At 38.7% G+C, this 16,909-nt stretch overlaps 1 protein-coding gene across 1 annotated transcript in view; it reads left to right on the plus strand.

Moving 5' to 3' along the window:
• Positions 1 to 680: 680 nt before the first annotated feature.
• Positions 681 to 16,909, plus strand: part of RFX4 (regulatory factor X4) — a 76,816-nt gene continuing 60,587 nt past the window's right edge. The window contains exons 1-4 of the mRNA XM_055711032.1: positions 681 to 765; positions 1,237 to 1,323; positions 10,199 to 10,259; positions 15,715 to 15,838. Of these exons, the coding sequence (XP_055567007.1) occupies positions 681 to 765; positions 1,237 to 1,323; positions 10,199 to 10,259; positions 15,715 to 15,838 (357 nt within the window). The remainder of the gene's footprint in view (positions 766 to 1,236; positions 1,324 to 10,198; positions 10,260 to 15,714; positions 15,839 to 16,909) is intronic.

Raw genomic sequence — 16,909 nt, forward strand, 5'->3', positions numbered from 1 at the left:
CTTCTGCTTTCCCTTCAAGCCTGCTGCTGTGATGGGCTTTCTTTGGCTGGCAGCTGCTGTCTGCACTGTGCAGGTAGCCTGATGTGTCTGGAGGGGGGTGGCTTATGGAAAGGAATCTGAAGCCATTTCTGTGTCTTTGAAGGTGTTTCTGGCTCTGGCAGTTTCCTGACAGCAAGGTCTGTTTCCCCTTATTTCTTGTGCAGCTCTTTGCTCAATGGGGTTGTTTCCTGGCGTAACTTGTGGGGTTACATTGCAGCCTTCCCACCCTTCTTTTTCTTGCCTTGACCACAGGGAGTTCTGTGAGCATAAGTTCATTTCTGCCCACATGTGTGCCCTTGGAAAATAATCTTGTGAGGGACGTCAGTTCATTGTAGCAATATCCAGGGACTCCAGGCAAACTTGTATTTCATACTTTGTCCAAGGAGACACATAGGAAGGTGCAACTTTTGCCCTGAAGACCTGTAACAGTAAATTCTGCTGAGCCTGGTGCACCCTCTAAAGTCATCAGGGGACATCGGTTATAGCTTCCAGAAAGAACACCAGAGTCAAATCAATGTAATGCTGTACCTCATCAGGCTGGTGGGAATAAACTGGAAATAGGAAAGAGGGAGGACAGGAGTAGTTGAGTATGCACCACAGAGTGACAGAAGTTCGAGTATCTCAGTGGCCGCTGACTTGCTATGTTGGACTGGTACCAGTGTGGAAAAGATCTCAGTAGGACAACCAGTGTGAATGGGGCCGTAGGACTGGACTTCAGAAAGCACAGTTTGAGCCCTGCTGTAATAAAAAGCTCATGTGAATGATTGATTTTACACACATTAAAAGTTCTTTCAAAACCAGTGGAAATGCTCAAGTACATAAGTCTTTGCCAGACTAAGACTTAGAAATTAATGCAATTTATGTATTTCAGTTACCCACATGAGATAATTTTTTCTTTTTTAATGTATCATGTGATGGGGAGGGGAGAGAATATCCTGAGGAGCTTTGGTATGTGCATGGAAATGTTTCAGCCTCTGTCATTTAAAAACAAACAAAAAATGAAACTAAAAAGCAACAGCTAAGTTTGAAAGCAAGAAAGGATTTTCTCACTAAATAACATCAGACTGTGTGTGTTTTAGCAGAAATGCTACAGAATACCATCTGTTGAAAACTGGTGCATAATTTAGTTTTATATGTTGGAATTTTATGTTTTATGCAAAAACAAACATAAAAAAGAGCATCTTTGTTCTTTTGCAGAGAGTTGGATTGAACGATGTCTCAATGAAAGTGAAAACAAACGTTATTCCAGTCACACCTCTCTGGGGAATGTTTCTAACGATGAAAGTAAGTAACTTGTCATTCATTTAAAATGGGAGTGAATGTCTGAGTCCTAATTTCCTGTTATATCAGTTGCTACCTCTTGGTGATATTTTTAGTAATCTGTAGTTTGATGAGTCAACTCACTTGACATATCAAATAGGTTGTTTTTGTTTTATTTTCTGGAATATTTGCTATTTTGATTTCTTGAAAAAGAAGTAATACTATCTATTAGTTAAATAGTTAAATACTATCTATTAGTTAAAACAACCAGAAGAATTTGTGTGTCACTGAATAAAGGTTGGATGACCTCTAACATGTGCAGTTAGTATTAGCTTATGAGTAAAACCATCTGTTTTGCTTTGCACTGGTGAACACCATGTGGTTGAAATACAAGGGAAAATTGTGCTGTTTTTCAATATTACTGCATCAAATCATACATATAAAATCTTTCTTTCAAGAATTAAAAAATCATCAGGTTAAAAAAAAATCACATATTACATCATGATATTGCTTCTTTTTTAGTCATAGAGGCGAAACAATTATAAATCTAGCTGATTTTAAAATAGCTATTTTTTCTTATCTCTAGTTAGTTATTTTAGATCTTGTTTTTTAACAACAGCATGTAATTAAAAAGACCCCAAAATATCTTAACATAACCTAATTATTTCTTCTTAAAATTGTAAGACAATTTTTAGTTTACCATAGTTTTCCTTGTTTCTGCAATTTCTATTCTACTTAATTTGCCTAAAGCAAAATGTTAGCTTTTCTGTCTGGACTTCCTGCATTAGTTCATGGTATAAGCTGTTAATGCAGACTGAATTCTCACATCTTTATAATTTTTTATTATTACTCACACTTTTTATAATATTCAAGCACGTAAGTTTAGAAAATGTATTTTTAATAACTCAGTTGCTGAATGTCCCTTTGTCATGGCTTAACTGGCAAGCAGCTAAACACCACACAGCTGTTCCTTTGCTCCCTGCCCACAGTGGGATGGGGGAAAGAATGGGAAAAAAGAGTAATATTTGTGGGTTGAGATAAGGACAGTTTAATAGTTCAGAAAAGGAAGGGAAAATAATAACAATGATAAAAGAATTAGGATGTACAAAACAAGTGATGTACAATGCAGTTGCTCACCACCTGCTGACTGATGCCCATCTAGTTACCGAGCAGCAGCCCTTGGCCAGCTTTCCCCCTGGTTTACATACTGAGCATGACATCATATGGTATGGAATATCCCTTTGGCCAGTTTGGGTCAGCTGTCCTGGCTGTGTCTCCTCCTATGTTCTTGTGCCCTCCAGCCTACTTGCTGGTGCGGTGGGGTGAGAAGTTGAAAGGTGCTTGACTTAGTGTAAACACTGCTTAACAACAACAAAAAACATCACTGTGTTATAGACATTATTCTCATCTGAAGTCCAAAACATAGAGCTATACCAGCTACTAGGAAGAAAATTAACTCTATCCCAGCTGAAACCAGGACACCCTTTTACATTTTTTTTCATTTTAAGAGAACTACTTTATTTTGATGTCACAGTAAAATTACATGCCTTGCAGCAGTGTTTTAGTGGATAATGGACTGTGTTATATTTGGACTCTACTCTTGTTTGTCCAAGGATCTTTTTTGAGGCAATATGTTTTCTGAAGGAGAAAGGAGGTGTTAGAAACATGGTATTTATTCATGACTCCCAAGCTAAGAACAGTGGATGAGAATCCTTAAAGACAGACAATAAAACTTGGACAGGTTTGGGTTTTTTGTTTTTTTAAAAGTTAGAGAATTAGAAATTAGTTTATCTTTAAAATTGTAGTGAACTGCAGTGAAAACAAAAAAAAAAATCTGCTTGTTAATTTGCATTTTACAAGAACCTGTAAGACTTACGAAGTTCATTTCACTCTGATGCTACCAAGAAAGTGATGAAAGAATCTGTAATGAATGAGATGGGACTTCAGACTCTTAATACAGCCAGAATTCAGGATTCGACCGCATTGACTTTAGTAAGATTTTCCTTAGACTCACAGTTCAAGACAGTATTGTCAAGGTAATTATATAGCACTGCTAGTTACATATGAAAAAAAATGTAATGATAATGTCATAATTATAAATCTCCTTCTATGTTCTGTTCTAAATCAGCTACCCTAAACAGGTTGAAGCAAAACTAGTGGTAGTTTGTTATATGTCCTTTCAGTTTAATTTCGAGCATGAGAAAACTTCCACATAGCTAGGGACAGTAAGAAGTGGACCTGTGTGGGTTAGTAAGAGCAGGTATTTCAGACATCAGCATTGAGAACATCGGATGTTTGTTCATTCTGTTTTCTCGTACTGGAATTAAGAGGCAGGCGATGATAATGAAAGGCAGCAAATTTAGAAATGATAAAACAAATATATGAATGAATTTATCCCACAATTTATGTGCTGAAGACATTGTCACAGTATATAATGGAAACACAAATGAGAGTGAGAGTTGATTTGATCTAGCTTCCTGCTTAACAGCCAGTTCTTTCAGATGCTTCCTTTGCACTGACACCAGCATTTCTGCAGTGTGGATAAGAGAATTAATCCACCTGAAAAGTCATCCTTGTTCTGAGGGGGTAAGGAAAGGGAGGAGGGAGGGTGAAGAGGAAGGTGTAGGAAAGAAAAATAAGCCTCTTGCCCAGCAGCAAGAAGACCAATAGTCTGTGAAATCCAGAATAAACTAGAAGTTTCACCTTAGAAATCACTGTACTGTGTGCTCCTTTCCAGCCCTTGAGTTATTTCTAACGTTTCTCTAACAGTGCCCACACACCAACCAAGAAATTTCCAAACCATTGTGTCACTCTTTGCCCAGCCTGTCATACATTTACAAACAGCAGGAGGCAAAATGTTTTTAGAAAACCTATGTAACCCCATTTGAATTCTTCAGAATGGTGGTCAAATTGCTGTTGTCAATGGAGCTCCAGTTTTCATCTGCAGCCAAAAGAAGGCATCATCCATCTTTCTCTTGACTAGTTTTATTGTCTCTAAATACATTAGGTAGCTGTTGGCTGAACTCGACCAGGGAAAATGTGGTTTTGGTGTTGGTTATTTTGAATTTATTTTGGTCTTGCATCCAGTGAAGACTATGAGAATCTGCATTGTGAACTGATAATGTTCTTAGTATCATGCTTGCTTTTGTGACTGTTTTTTTCCTGGATGTTTTTAGAATTCATAGGTTTTTAGGACAAGAGCGATAGTTTTGCTGGTCTCCTTTTCTACAGTTGAAGTATGTTACAGAACTATACTTCAGGCCACAGGGGTTCTTTGTAATCTTCTGGTCTCACTCAGACACCTCCAGGCCTCTTCTTGAACGTGCATTACATTGTGAAGGGAAGCAATGACTCATAGCTTTGGATTCACGTGGTCTCACTGCTTTTTGGGGTGCTTCTTACATTCTTGGAAGCTTTTATGACCTCTCCCAAAACACAGCTTTTACACTTTAATATAAAAAAAAATAGGTAAATTTTATTTCACTGTCCAGTTTTTTTAAACATTTTTCCTTCCACCACTTCCATGCTCTACATGTTAGTCAAACAATGCACAGGAAAAAGCGAATGGTACAACCTCATATCTAATAATTAAAAAAGACACCCCACAACATTTTATGTGTACTGTGCATTGAACCAGATTCTCCAAATTGAAATAGCGGTCTGGAAGAATTGGAGGATTATGAAAGTTTCAACCTCACTTCCATGGGGAGCAGGTCATGATGTTACATGATGAAGTGGAAGGGTTGTTTGTCCAAATTTTCTTGCATATTTAGAAATGTGAATGTGTAGACAGTTCATATGAGATAAAAGATTCAGACTGCTTTTTGAACTTCAAAAACAGTATCCAAAATTAATGTTCAAACTGTCTGAAATGGATTTATTGAATAGTTTATTTTTTTGTTTGAACTAAACCTCTTATTTTTCCATTGGAAAAAAAGAGCTACTTGATTTCATTGAAATTTTCCTTGGGGAAAAATCTTTCTCAGCCATACCTACACAATTACAATTATACTCCTATGTGTCTCAGAGGGTTTTAAAAAAATCCCACTATTTTACAAGCATGGAATACATGCTAATGAGCCTGAATCTTATTTATGGCTACGTGTAAGTGAGAGACAAGGTAGTTTCTTACTAATACTTAATTTTAGCTAAGGGCAAACCACTTCTGAGGACAGTCAGAACCTGGACTGCAGGGGCTGCAGAGGGAGAGGCTGTTCCTCTGAAAGGTGTGGAGTTACCTGAACTAAGGCAAGGATTTTATCCATATAAAGCTACTAATAACATTTTAGCTCCTTAGTGGTTTTGAGACACGTGCAAGCAGCACTGGAAAGTACAGGACTCTTCTATTATCTGCACAGTGGAAAGCAGACCTTTACCTTCACTTTAGTTACAACAAACGGACCAATGTCAACACTTTAGAAAAAGGTGTACTAAGGCAGGGTCCTCACTTCGAGTTGTTCCAGTTACTGTTTTAAGGCAGCATGCTTAAAGAAGTGCTGAGCATAGCTCCTATTGTCTCCATGTCTTGCTCCAGGAAGCAAGAAATCCCTTGAGCCATACCTAAAATCAGACAGCAGAAGTTAGAGGATACTACCAAGAGTTCAGGGAAAGCCCCAAATGTATGCAGAAGGTACAAACAGAATTCTGCTCTGGTGGCTTTGAAACAGATTTTTGAGAGGAGAAAGATAGAGCAAAGAAACTTTCATGGAGTCTGGGAAGAAAAAGATTGTCTGATATTTCTGGGAGCCAAGAAATACTATTTTTCTAGTACATTGATGATCCTAGTTTTTAATATATTTGAAGGCCTCTTCTGTGCTGAGAGTTTTATTTACAACTGTCTAAGCCATGACCCGCTTTCAGTTTGGGATGGGTACCAGGTTTCCCACTTAACCAGGTACCTTGAAGATACCTTTCCTTAGAATGCCAGTAGTCCTTCTACTGCCAGTGGAGTGAACACATTAGATCTGCTTCTAGCAAATGGGTTTCTTCCTGAGGTGCTGTGCAGCTGCCATATGTGTAAACACCTGCAGCTGTGCATCAGGAGCAGGACTTTTTCTTGTGACTTCAAATCCTTTTGGATTTGTCACAGAATTGTCAGGTTGGTTCTTTGGCAGTGCCTCAAAACAAGACTTCTTTTCAATGTCTTTATTTCCTTTCTTTACAACACAGATTGTAATTTGAAAGTGTTGAATTTTGAAAGATATGGATTCATTTTAATCTACAGCGTTGTTCTGATGGGAACTGATAAAATGACAGGCCAAAAAGTAAGGAGAAACAGCATTTCTTCCCTCTTTCATGCTATACAAAGAGATCTGGAATCAGACCCGAGCCAAGTGTTAGACAAAACGTTCCCTGCTCAAGAGGGAAGCCATCCAGTGCCCTGCTACCAACTAAAATATAAAGAATAGGGGTATGTATTATTTTCTGCTGGTCAATTATCTGATGAGTTTAGTAAGAATAAAGTGCTTGTATATGTAACGCTGAAGGTTTGTATTTCTAGGTCCCCTCTGTTCCTATACCATGTGCAATTCTTTCCATCTATTTAATAAAAAAGTGGAAGTTCTGTGAAAATATATTTTAGCCAACACCTGATGAACATGAGAAACATTTTGGCTGACAGCTGGTCCATTGGCAGAAAATAACAAAAAAAGTAGTTTTCTTGTATGGAGACTTGATTTTGGGGGAGACAAGCGCTAACTCTGTGAAAAAAATTAGTTCTGTTGAAAATTCAATTGTTAAATGGGTAACATTTTGATGGAAAATGGTGCTTAAAGATCTTTTTTAATAAGCTCAAAGCCCATCATTATTCTTCTTGGGTTTAAGGGACAGTTAGTGGAGGATGTTGAAGAGTCTTGAAGAAGGATTCCCAGGAAGCAGACATACCTGAGGAGGGAGATGTAAATTGCAGTTTATGATCTTATTGTTAGTGTTATTAAAACAAACCCTTACATGAGAGGAGCTGAGTATGGCTGGCTTATCATGTGTCTGAGGACAGGTTAGATAAGGCACCTGCTCATAGGTGCTCACTCTTAATGCAAGTGAAAAACACCTGAGGGAGTGATGGAGGGATGCAGAAGCTCTAGTATTGTATAATTTAGATATTGGCTTGATGTCTGATAGAGTGCCACATATCCAGGAGAAAGTTAAGTCTAGTTAGCACAGGTGAAAGCCATCTAATAACAGACCTTTGAATACTAACCTCCTTAAATCAAGAAAGATAACAGTTTTATTCCAGGTAAGGGGGAGTAGGACCTTTTGGTTTCACAGGCAGAGGTTTAGGATTTCTGCCCCTTAGTTAAGATGAGGGGTTATTTAGATCAGTGGCTTTTAGCCTTTCCAGTTTGCATCCCCCTAGCAATTTCCAGTGAGGTAGAAACCAACTGTGTGCTGAACTCAAATCAGTGGATGGTAGGCTTTGACACTGACATAGAAAATAATGACTAAGAAAATGGATGTCTTTCACTTGGGAAGCAATAACCTGCATTTGAACAAGGCAACAGGGGGGCACAGGAGGACTGGGACTCCTCATGCTGCTGATGCCTAAAGGCAACAGCTTTGGTGGCTGTAACTTGCTGTGGTGGCTCCCTCCCCGTGCCAGCAAAGGCCTGAATCCCTCGGGGCGGTGGAGACGCTGCAGTGCCCGTGTTACGGGTCCCTGTTGGCGAGGCCTGCACACCCCACACGGCCGCCAGCCGTGATCGGCATTGCTAGAGCAGAGGAAAGCCAGCGCCACCCCCTGCAGCCGGGGCTTTACACCCAGCCACCCTTTGTTGAGATGAACAGTTCATCTCAATCTCCGTTTCACTTTTACCTCAGGAACGGTTGGGAGGCCACCAGTGACTGGCCACCCACAGGGCCTTGGCAGGCCAGGCCAGCCTGCCCCGGGTGAAGGAAGCTGTAGCGGCCTCTGTGCCCTGAGCCTGGGCAGCTGCCATAATGTCCCTCCCAGCCCTGCTGCCAGTTTTTCCCTTGGCCAGGGCAGCCAGAAGGACAGAGCAGAATGCAGGACTGGGCTGGGCTCTGGTCAGGCCACCTGCCTCTTGCCCCTCTGCGGAGGCTGTGTGGCCTTCCATGCCAGGGCTCTGCCCTCCCAGCCGGTGCCCTTGCACCTCACTGAGCCTTGCTCCCTCGTCCCCTGTCGCCTGGAAAACTGAAACAACCCAGAAGGCTCTTCCCACCACAGAGCAGCGCGTACATGGCCGTCCCCTCCTCCCCAAGCCTCTCCTCAGGGAAAGCTGGAGCCAGATGAGCTTTTTGTAGGGTGTCTGTGGAGTCAGTTAAGGGTAAGAAGGGAAAAACGGTCAATGTTGTGAGAGGAGACAGTCCCGACTATTTTATCCACCCAGTGGTTTAAATCTGTGCTGCACGGCTCTGCCTCCCACTATGGAGACAGCATTTGTCCTGCCACCGGGGAGGCCGGAGGCGGTTGTCGAGTGTCAGCAGCCCACAGCAGCCACGGCCGCTCAGCATTCAAGCCCTGTGTGCCTATGGTTTGTTGCATGCCGACCATTTGTTTAGGAAAAACAAACGAAAAACACAATTTAAAAGTGATTTGAAATGTGTATGTTGGTCCTATGCTCTGAATAAAAGCGGGGCCCTGAAAGGCAGGGAAGGAGTGTGCAGTCCAATAATTAGAGGCCTATTGTCATGCAGATGCAGAAGAGGGGCGAGGGGCTGCCTGCAGGGTCTGTGGGTAACTGTAAATCTGGATTTTCCTGACATTCAGGGGACTGGCCTCGCAGGTTAAAGGATGTTCTGTTAATACAACCTGCCCTATATGTAATGGAAGAAATACTGTGGCGTGAGGGCTGAAGACAGCGTTTTCCAAAGTGGGGTTTTATTTGTGTGTGTCCATTCTTGGGACAGCACAAAAGGCCTCCCAACAGGGTCTGCTGTTCAGAGGAGATAGCCCGGCTCCCTCAAGATTCAACATCCTAAAGGCTCACTTAAATAATTTCTAAAAGTGAATTGTGTGAAGAAATGAAACTTGCAGCATGGTGTACGCATGCAGTGCTTTACCTTGTTGTTTAGGTATCAAAGCCTTCTGCGCTTAATGCTTTCATCAGCAACAAAATTGTTAACATATCAAACTTTTTTACAACAGTCCTTCCCAAACAATACCCTTTCTGGAGAGGCTGATTGAGCTTTACTCCAGTTTTCACCTAGGAATGTTTTATATGCTCTGCAAATCACAATTTAACAGGAATTATTCTATACATGCTTTTAAATTGTTTCAAAAGAACTTATGTGAACTAGGAAGAATCCTGTATTTTAAGAGTTTTATTTTAATTACCTTTTTCTTTATTCATCTTTTATTCAAATGTTTGGAAAGTTAGCAAATCAGAGAGTTACCTTGGAAACAGCTAATGAGGAATACTATCAGAAAAATTATCTGAAAAGAATAAAGTTTTTTAGTTTCAGTTTTTCTTGTAATTTCGGCTTGTCTTTGTAATTTTATAAGCATCTAGTACATATCATATGTTTGGATCACAGCATTGGATGAACCCCATTAGGTTAAATGCTTTGTTTAATATAAAATTTGGGTAAATCAACTGTTCCCCTAAAGCAGGTGAAAGTGATTTTATGTTCTGACATGCTGCTAGAGGTCTGAGAGTTGCCTTTTTTCCCATATAACTTTATCCTTTCCAATTTTATTTTCCTTGTGCACCCCTCTGTTCCTGCGATCAGTGATTTTTGCAAGCTTTATTGCCTTAAGCAGTATCTACCGATGCTAACTTAGTGAACATCATTATTTACATTTCCAAAAATTAGCCAATATTTGGAAAAAGCTTCGGCACTTGAGAACATTTTTTTTTTTTATCAGATAATTCCTTACCAGTTCGTATATGCCTGAGCAATTCCCACTGGAATTACATAGTGTGTTTTTGTTTCTTAACAGATGAGGAAAAAGAAAATAATAGAGCATCAAAGCCACACTCAACTCCAGCTACACTGCAATGGTAAGATACCTTTTAAAAAAAAAAATCAAGAAAATCTGTTAGTGTTTTTTTTTTTCCTGCTGAAGTGAATAGAGATCTTGGACATCATATACAGTTCTAAAGATACTTTCACTGTAAGTGTTTAATCTGCTCATTAGTATTCCATACAGCATTTCTCAACAAATATCTTACTCTATGGGATTTGTTTGAACATAAGAAACCTCTGATACAGTTTAAGATCTCCTTGGCATACTTCTTTGCCACCTTGCCAGCTGGTGATTTGTGGTTTGTAACCATTGTTATTTTTATTACAAAAAGAAAACGAGTACTGAGATTTTTTTTCAAGACTCACATTTGTTTCAGTGTATGATGAAGCCCACCTTTAATGATAGTTTTACTGAAACACAATCTCTGTAATTCAATGTAGAAGAAAATAAAAGAGAGACAGTTTGAAGTTTGATTCAATTTGTCAAAAAAAAGAGAATTTAAGTGAGGAGAAAAATGGAAGGGTAATTAGGAAGAAAGAGAGGATGGCAAAAGGAATGTTGAGTTACTCTGTTATGAAAAATGTACAAGTGTTGTTCACTGTGATTTACAGCAGTATTTTAGGCTGCATGTTCTGTAATGTTACTTACCCTTCTGACATCCCTTTCTATAGGTTATTTCATAGACTTTTACTGACTTTTTCCTTAATTTAAGTTTTAAATTCTGGTTTAGCTTTCTTAATATTGTAAGTGTATCTGGCAGAACAGAGCTCTGTTACAGAGAAGCCTTGGAGCATGCTTATCTGAAAAGCCATACTCCTTTACTTCACCTGTATGTACTTCTTGGAGTTTTCTGGATGAAAAGCTAAGATTATTGGCAAAAAACGTGGGGTTATTAGCAAAATTATTTTTCTGCTTCTGTTAGTCTCTTGGGAGCTCTAACTGAACAAACAGCAAAGAATAATTAATTCAGTGAATTTTATTCTTTTCTTCTGCCTGTGAAATTCTGTGATTCTGTGAAATATGCATAGAGAGATTGGATTATTTTGTCTATATTTGCTTTCTAAAGTTGATCCATTACATTTTTGATTAAAAAACTCCAAGACCTGTGGTTCATTTACAGTAGGTTGCTGCAAGTATTCAGTGTTCTGACTTGAGGAAACTTGCAGACGCTTCCAGTGCAAATAACGAGATGGGCAAATATAAATAAAGGCATTTATTTCTGAACTATTGCTTCTTTGCACCTATTTGTATCACAAAAGTGCTGTTTTTCAGAAGTTCAAGAAAAGTGAATAAGGAAAGGGAATGAGAAAGGGAACGACAACAGACAGAGAGAAAATTATTAAAATAATAGTGAAATGTCATAGAGGTATTTTATTGTTTTTCATTATTCACCCACACAACACAGTTGAAACAGGATAACAAAGAACTACCTAGCTAAAATAAAATAGCAGGCAGGGCTTACCAGTCCCAAATTCAGAACAGTGTTTATTTTGCAGTAGAGTCAGCTAAGAGTCTTTTCCACAGGAGCAAATAATGTAGTAGCCAAGAAGTCAGAGTTAATTAGAAATGCCAATGATACTGTTCCCAACAGAAAACATGTAAATACTGTAAACAATCTTTTGCCAAATACTTTCAAGCTTCCTCAGTCATAAAGGTTAGTAAATCCCTAGACTCCTGGGATATTGAGCCCTGCTGGAATGCAGTGTGCACACTAATGCTCATTCAGCAGTGTTTGCAATAGAATCCCAGAATTTTGATTCTGCAAAGGCTGCTTACATCATCTTCCCTTCCCCCTTGCTAGTGTACTGGCTTACCACCTGTCTGTTGTGCTAAGTTTCTTACATGTTTAGGTTGGTCAGGAATTCTCCCTTTTGAGTCTTTTGGAGCATCTGCAATTTCCGCCATTCAATTTTCCACCCAGAATTGCACGAGGGAACAGAAAACAAAGAAGTTTTCAAATTTAATTTCTTCAGCTGGTGTCAAACTGAATTATATGATTGGCTCATTTATTAATAGACCTGTAGGCAAAAATTTCCCAGCTTAGTAGCCATACCATAGAACAGTTTTTTGGTGGTTTCCATATGCTTTTCAGCCTATGTACTGCGGCTTTGAACTGGTATTTCCTGGAGAAACTGCTACTGGATTTGATATACTAAATAAAATTACAAGCTCAAAAGCTATGGTCAAATTGCTAAAGTAGTAAGCTTACTTTCTGTGAAGGTGCTGAGTCTCCACTGTTTGGGAAAGTCAGATACATTAGTGTCAGGTTATTTGTTCTGCAGTAGCACCTAGCAACCCATGGGTTGGTAAACTATCGTGGTTAGCACTGCACAAATGCTGCACTGAGTGTTTCCTGTAGGTATTACTTTAAGCAGACAAAACTGTCAAACATATAGACCTCAGACCATGTATTTGCACAGTCAGGAAAGAAAAAAGACTAAATTTACCTGAATATGCCTTGGGTAAGCATATGTCCTACCCTCTTAGGGCAATCTCTGGGCCAAATTCCCCACTGGGAAGCAGTGAGGTAAATTGTTGACCAGATCTCAGGATACAGTACCAAACTTGCCTTATTCTGGCAAATGGAAGCACCACAATTGTCTGCAGCATCTGGTGTCTGCCAAGTTAAAGCTGGTCGTGTTTTAACTGTAAGATGCTACTATCATTTACAGCTAATGAAGGCAATAGGGTGTTGGAGAACAAAAACAGAGGAAATGTCAGTAACAAGGAAAAAGAAGAGGAAGAAAGTAGTAAGGGAAGTGAAGCAAAATGTAAGGGAAATATGTAAATTTTGTCACATGGTTCATATTGCCATCAATTAGTTATTCCTTATCTGGCATCTTGCTGAAAAGAGCAAACAACATTGATCCCATGGGGATCTATCCTTAAGGCTTATGCCTCCAAAGGCAAAGTACATTGGACACTATAAGTGAGGAGGAGGAGGAAAAACTAGCTGAAGAAGCATGTGTGGATGACTGTCAGCCTGGCTAAATATCCTTTTCCTGGAAACAGGAATGATGTTTTTGTTTTATTTTGTTGAAGACACAAAATGAAGTGAAAGGCCTGGTAAATGTAGCATTACTGCCAAATACATCACAATTGGGGAAACTACGCAAGCCTGAATTTAACTGTTAAGGCATGAATATACCAATACCTAGTATCCTGTGCTTATCCCACGTTCCTGTGTTCATGATCATCTGTAAAGCTATAGCTTGCTAAATACTTGGCTCTAAAGCATTCATGATTATTTCATTGGTGAACTGCTTGACCAAATTGTATGTGTGAAACTTCATTTTACCTCATATTTTACCTCATTGGGGTGTGTGTGTGCATGCACGTGTGCATGCGTGTCTACTTCTCCAAACACAGAATTATTCAAAGCATGGACAGCCTTATTCCATGCAGTTTGGTGGCTTACAGTGTAGGTGCTCCAAATCATAACAGTATTGTGAAGCTAAAATCGACAAAACTATTTTCTGCAGTATTCATAAAAAGAAGTAAAGAAGAGGAAGATAAAGCAATGCTAGGTAATGGATTCTTCCCAGATTAGTAGTTTGTCAGAAATTGTTATAATGCATCATAATTAATCTGTTCTAGAATCATTTATATGGTTAGCAATGGTCAACAACACAGCTGTTTTCTTGCCTTCATATCTAAAACCAAGTCTGTAACAACACTACAGACCTGACTCTTCTATAGAATAATGTCATTTCATCTAGAAGTATATAAGTGTACAAAGAGGGAAACAGTAATAGGGATAGATAAAATTGTCATTCCTGTAGAAGGATTAGGGGTTTTATTGCTATACTGTAGTGGTACAGAAGGTCTCATTGTGAACTACTGGATTTCACATGGCTTTATTAGGACATTTAAAATGTTATATATATATTATTTCTGGTAATGATTTGTTAGGTAGAAGATTGAGTTCATTATCCTTCTACAATACTGTAGAATGAGGCTGAATTCAAAACATGATAAAGTTGTTAAATAAAAGACAGGAAAATAAAAGAAGTGGAGCAAGATGGGTTTTTTGATCATTAAAAAAAAAGTTCAGGTATAATGGAGCATTGTTCAGTGTCAGACTAATGACTCTCAGTGAAAGAGAGGAGAAAAAGAGAAAAATTCATCAGATATGAACAGAAATAATTAACTGCTTTTCTTTCTGTCCTGTCTTGGTCACGGAAGCTGACATTCCAATTAGCAGCTATAGTATACAAACGAACTCTCCAGGTTTTGAAAGGAGTTTTTGTTAAAGCACTATGAATTTGAGGGAAGATGCCATGATGATATTTCTGTAGAAACCAAGGAAGAATAGATGTTGCCCATACAAACTGATTCCATTCATCTAGCCGGATATCTTATTAAAATAGTTTGCAGTCACAAATGATCACGATAATTGAAATAGAAGGTAGGTAGGCCCTGAAAAAGGCAATGAAGGAGAGAAACAAAGTTTTTAAAAGGTGTTCTACAGCCATCAGATGACAGGTGGTTATTTACTGTAAAATGGAGTTTGTTTTCTAATATGTTTAAGAGGAAGTTGCACCCATCTTCTTCTCCTAGCCAGTAAGGCAGACAAGTACAAATGTAACTATATATGCATACAAGTGACACCACAGATGGCAAGATTGATTATGGTTTAAAATTAAGTGTGTACGTAAATACGTCTTGAACTTTGTTGGATCAGCAATTATAAAAATGTAATTTCAAAGCAATGTTTCTTGTAAGCTATAGATTTATAATGAGCTCAGTTTCAGATTTTAAACATGAACCATATGCCTAGTCATGTATTTGATGCGTAATTTAAAATTTTATGTGCGTTTGCATGTGTAAATGAATAATAGTAGTTTCTAAAAGGCAGAGGAGGATGTTATTTTACTATTTTATTCAGCATTGTATTCAGATCATGGACTCTTTTTTCACTTTGTCCATAAGCAATAGCAAGAAAGCATTATACAGATATGATTTTGTGCACACTCTTGAGTATTTGCAAATAACTTCCTTTAGCTACGTCTGCTTCCTCAAGGTAAGAATTTTGCAGCTGGACAGGAGTGAAAAGACTATCATGAAACAGAGGCGACCTGTGCTGTAAAGAATGAGAGAATGCTTCCCCTCAGTGAACGCTTGTTGTTTTGTAATTGGACATATATTAGTTTGCTGAAGGATGCTTTTGGGTTGTAACAGATTACTAGCATATTTTTTTTTAAAAATAGTACTTTGGAGCACAGTCAAAACCCAATATCCCTTTGTGCTAATCTCTACTTGCCTGAGAACTCACAGCTTATGTTTTTGATAGCAAGTATGAACCAGATGAAGTAAGTGTGTGTTATGGAAGTGAATTAGAAGGAGCACTTAGGAACAAATCAGAGAAAATTTATCAGACAACTAGAAGCCAGAATGTTTGATCTTAAAGATGCAGCATTGCATACTGTTTACCATACAGGGCATCCAACATACTTGCAGTTCTCTTTGTTTTATATTTGCTTTTTAAGGCTGGAAGAGAACTATGAAATTGCAGAAGGTGTTTGCATTCCTCGAAGTGCTCTCTACATGCATTACTTGGACTTCTGTGAGAAAAATGACACGCAACCTGTTAATGCCGCCAGCTTTGGGAAGGTGAGTCTAAACAGCAGCATGATGCCTTGAGTTCTCACCTGGTTCAGGTGAATCTGGATTATTGAAAATAATTAAATTATCATTTACCATTAGAGATGGAAGTATATGAATGGAATATCTTATGTATTCAAGTTATTGGTCAAGAGCTAAGATTTTGAGTATTTTGACTGTTGGAATAATTTCTAATCATGACTAAGCTCCAGAATACACTAAATTTTTTGTTGGCTTCAGTCCCCAGCCTTGCTGACTGTGACATGGTATACAATAATGGCAGCTTGGAAGCTGAATACAAGCCAGTGTAAATACATTTGCATTGTGACCTGCACTGCTTTAACTAATACATTCTTTTAAAAAAATAGAAGGGTAAAATATCAAACATTGAATTCTGGAGCCTGTCTGTGTTGTTCTTGTAAGCATGATATGGAGACCCCTGAATTAATGGCATCAGCTTACACTGGCAAATTCCCATAGTGGAGTTCAATGCCTCCAGATGTGGAAGTCCAGAAAACATCTAACGGCGTTTTTGTGGCACTGTGAGTACAGGCTGCCAAGTTATCTTTGCACTGTGATTCCTTGTGCTTCCACTTTCCACTCCAGCTCTAGTAAGAGCCACTGTAGTTAACTTCAAACTCACAGTGGAGATGCATTATTAGCAGAGATGCAACATGCCTTGTCCAGGTATAAGCAGTAAAACTCTTGTGCTGTACGCTACTAGCAGACATCAGTGCTGGCTAGGATGTTACATAAAGTTTGGATTTTGGATTTGCTGGTCAGGTGATGTTTTCCTCTTAGTGAAAAATACAATTATATGTTTATATTTTTAATATTTTATTTAAAACTGAAATTTTACTATAGAGTGTGTCACAGGCCTTTAAAACTTTTAGGCTGTGAAAAACACCCCAAAGTGTAGTTTGCCACTGTTTTTTCAAATGTTTGCAAGCATGAATCTGAAGCTGATTGTTCTGCAAGCTATTCTATTCTAGTGTTTGCAACATCTGTTCTATAGAAGCACTGGGCATTCAAAGGAAAAATGTTCCTAGGGTAAGTGCCTGTGTAAAGACTAGGTGAAGG

The sequence above is a fragment of the Falco cherrug genome, chromosome 5 (assembly GCF_023634085.1).
Source record: "Falco cherrug isolate bFalChe1 chromosome 5, bFalChe1.pri, whole genome shotgun sequence".
Taxonomy (NCBI): Eukaryota; Metazoa; Chordata; class Aves; order Falconiformes; family Falconidae; genus Falco; species Falco cherrug.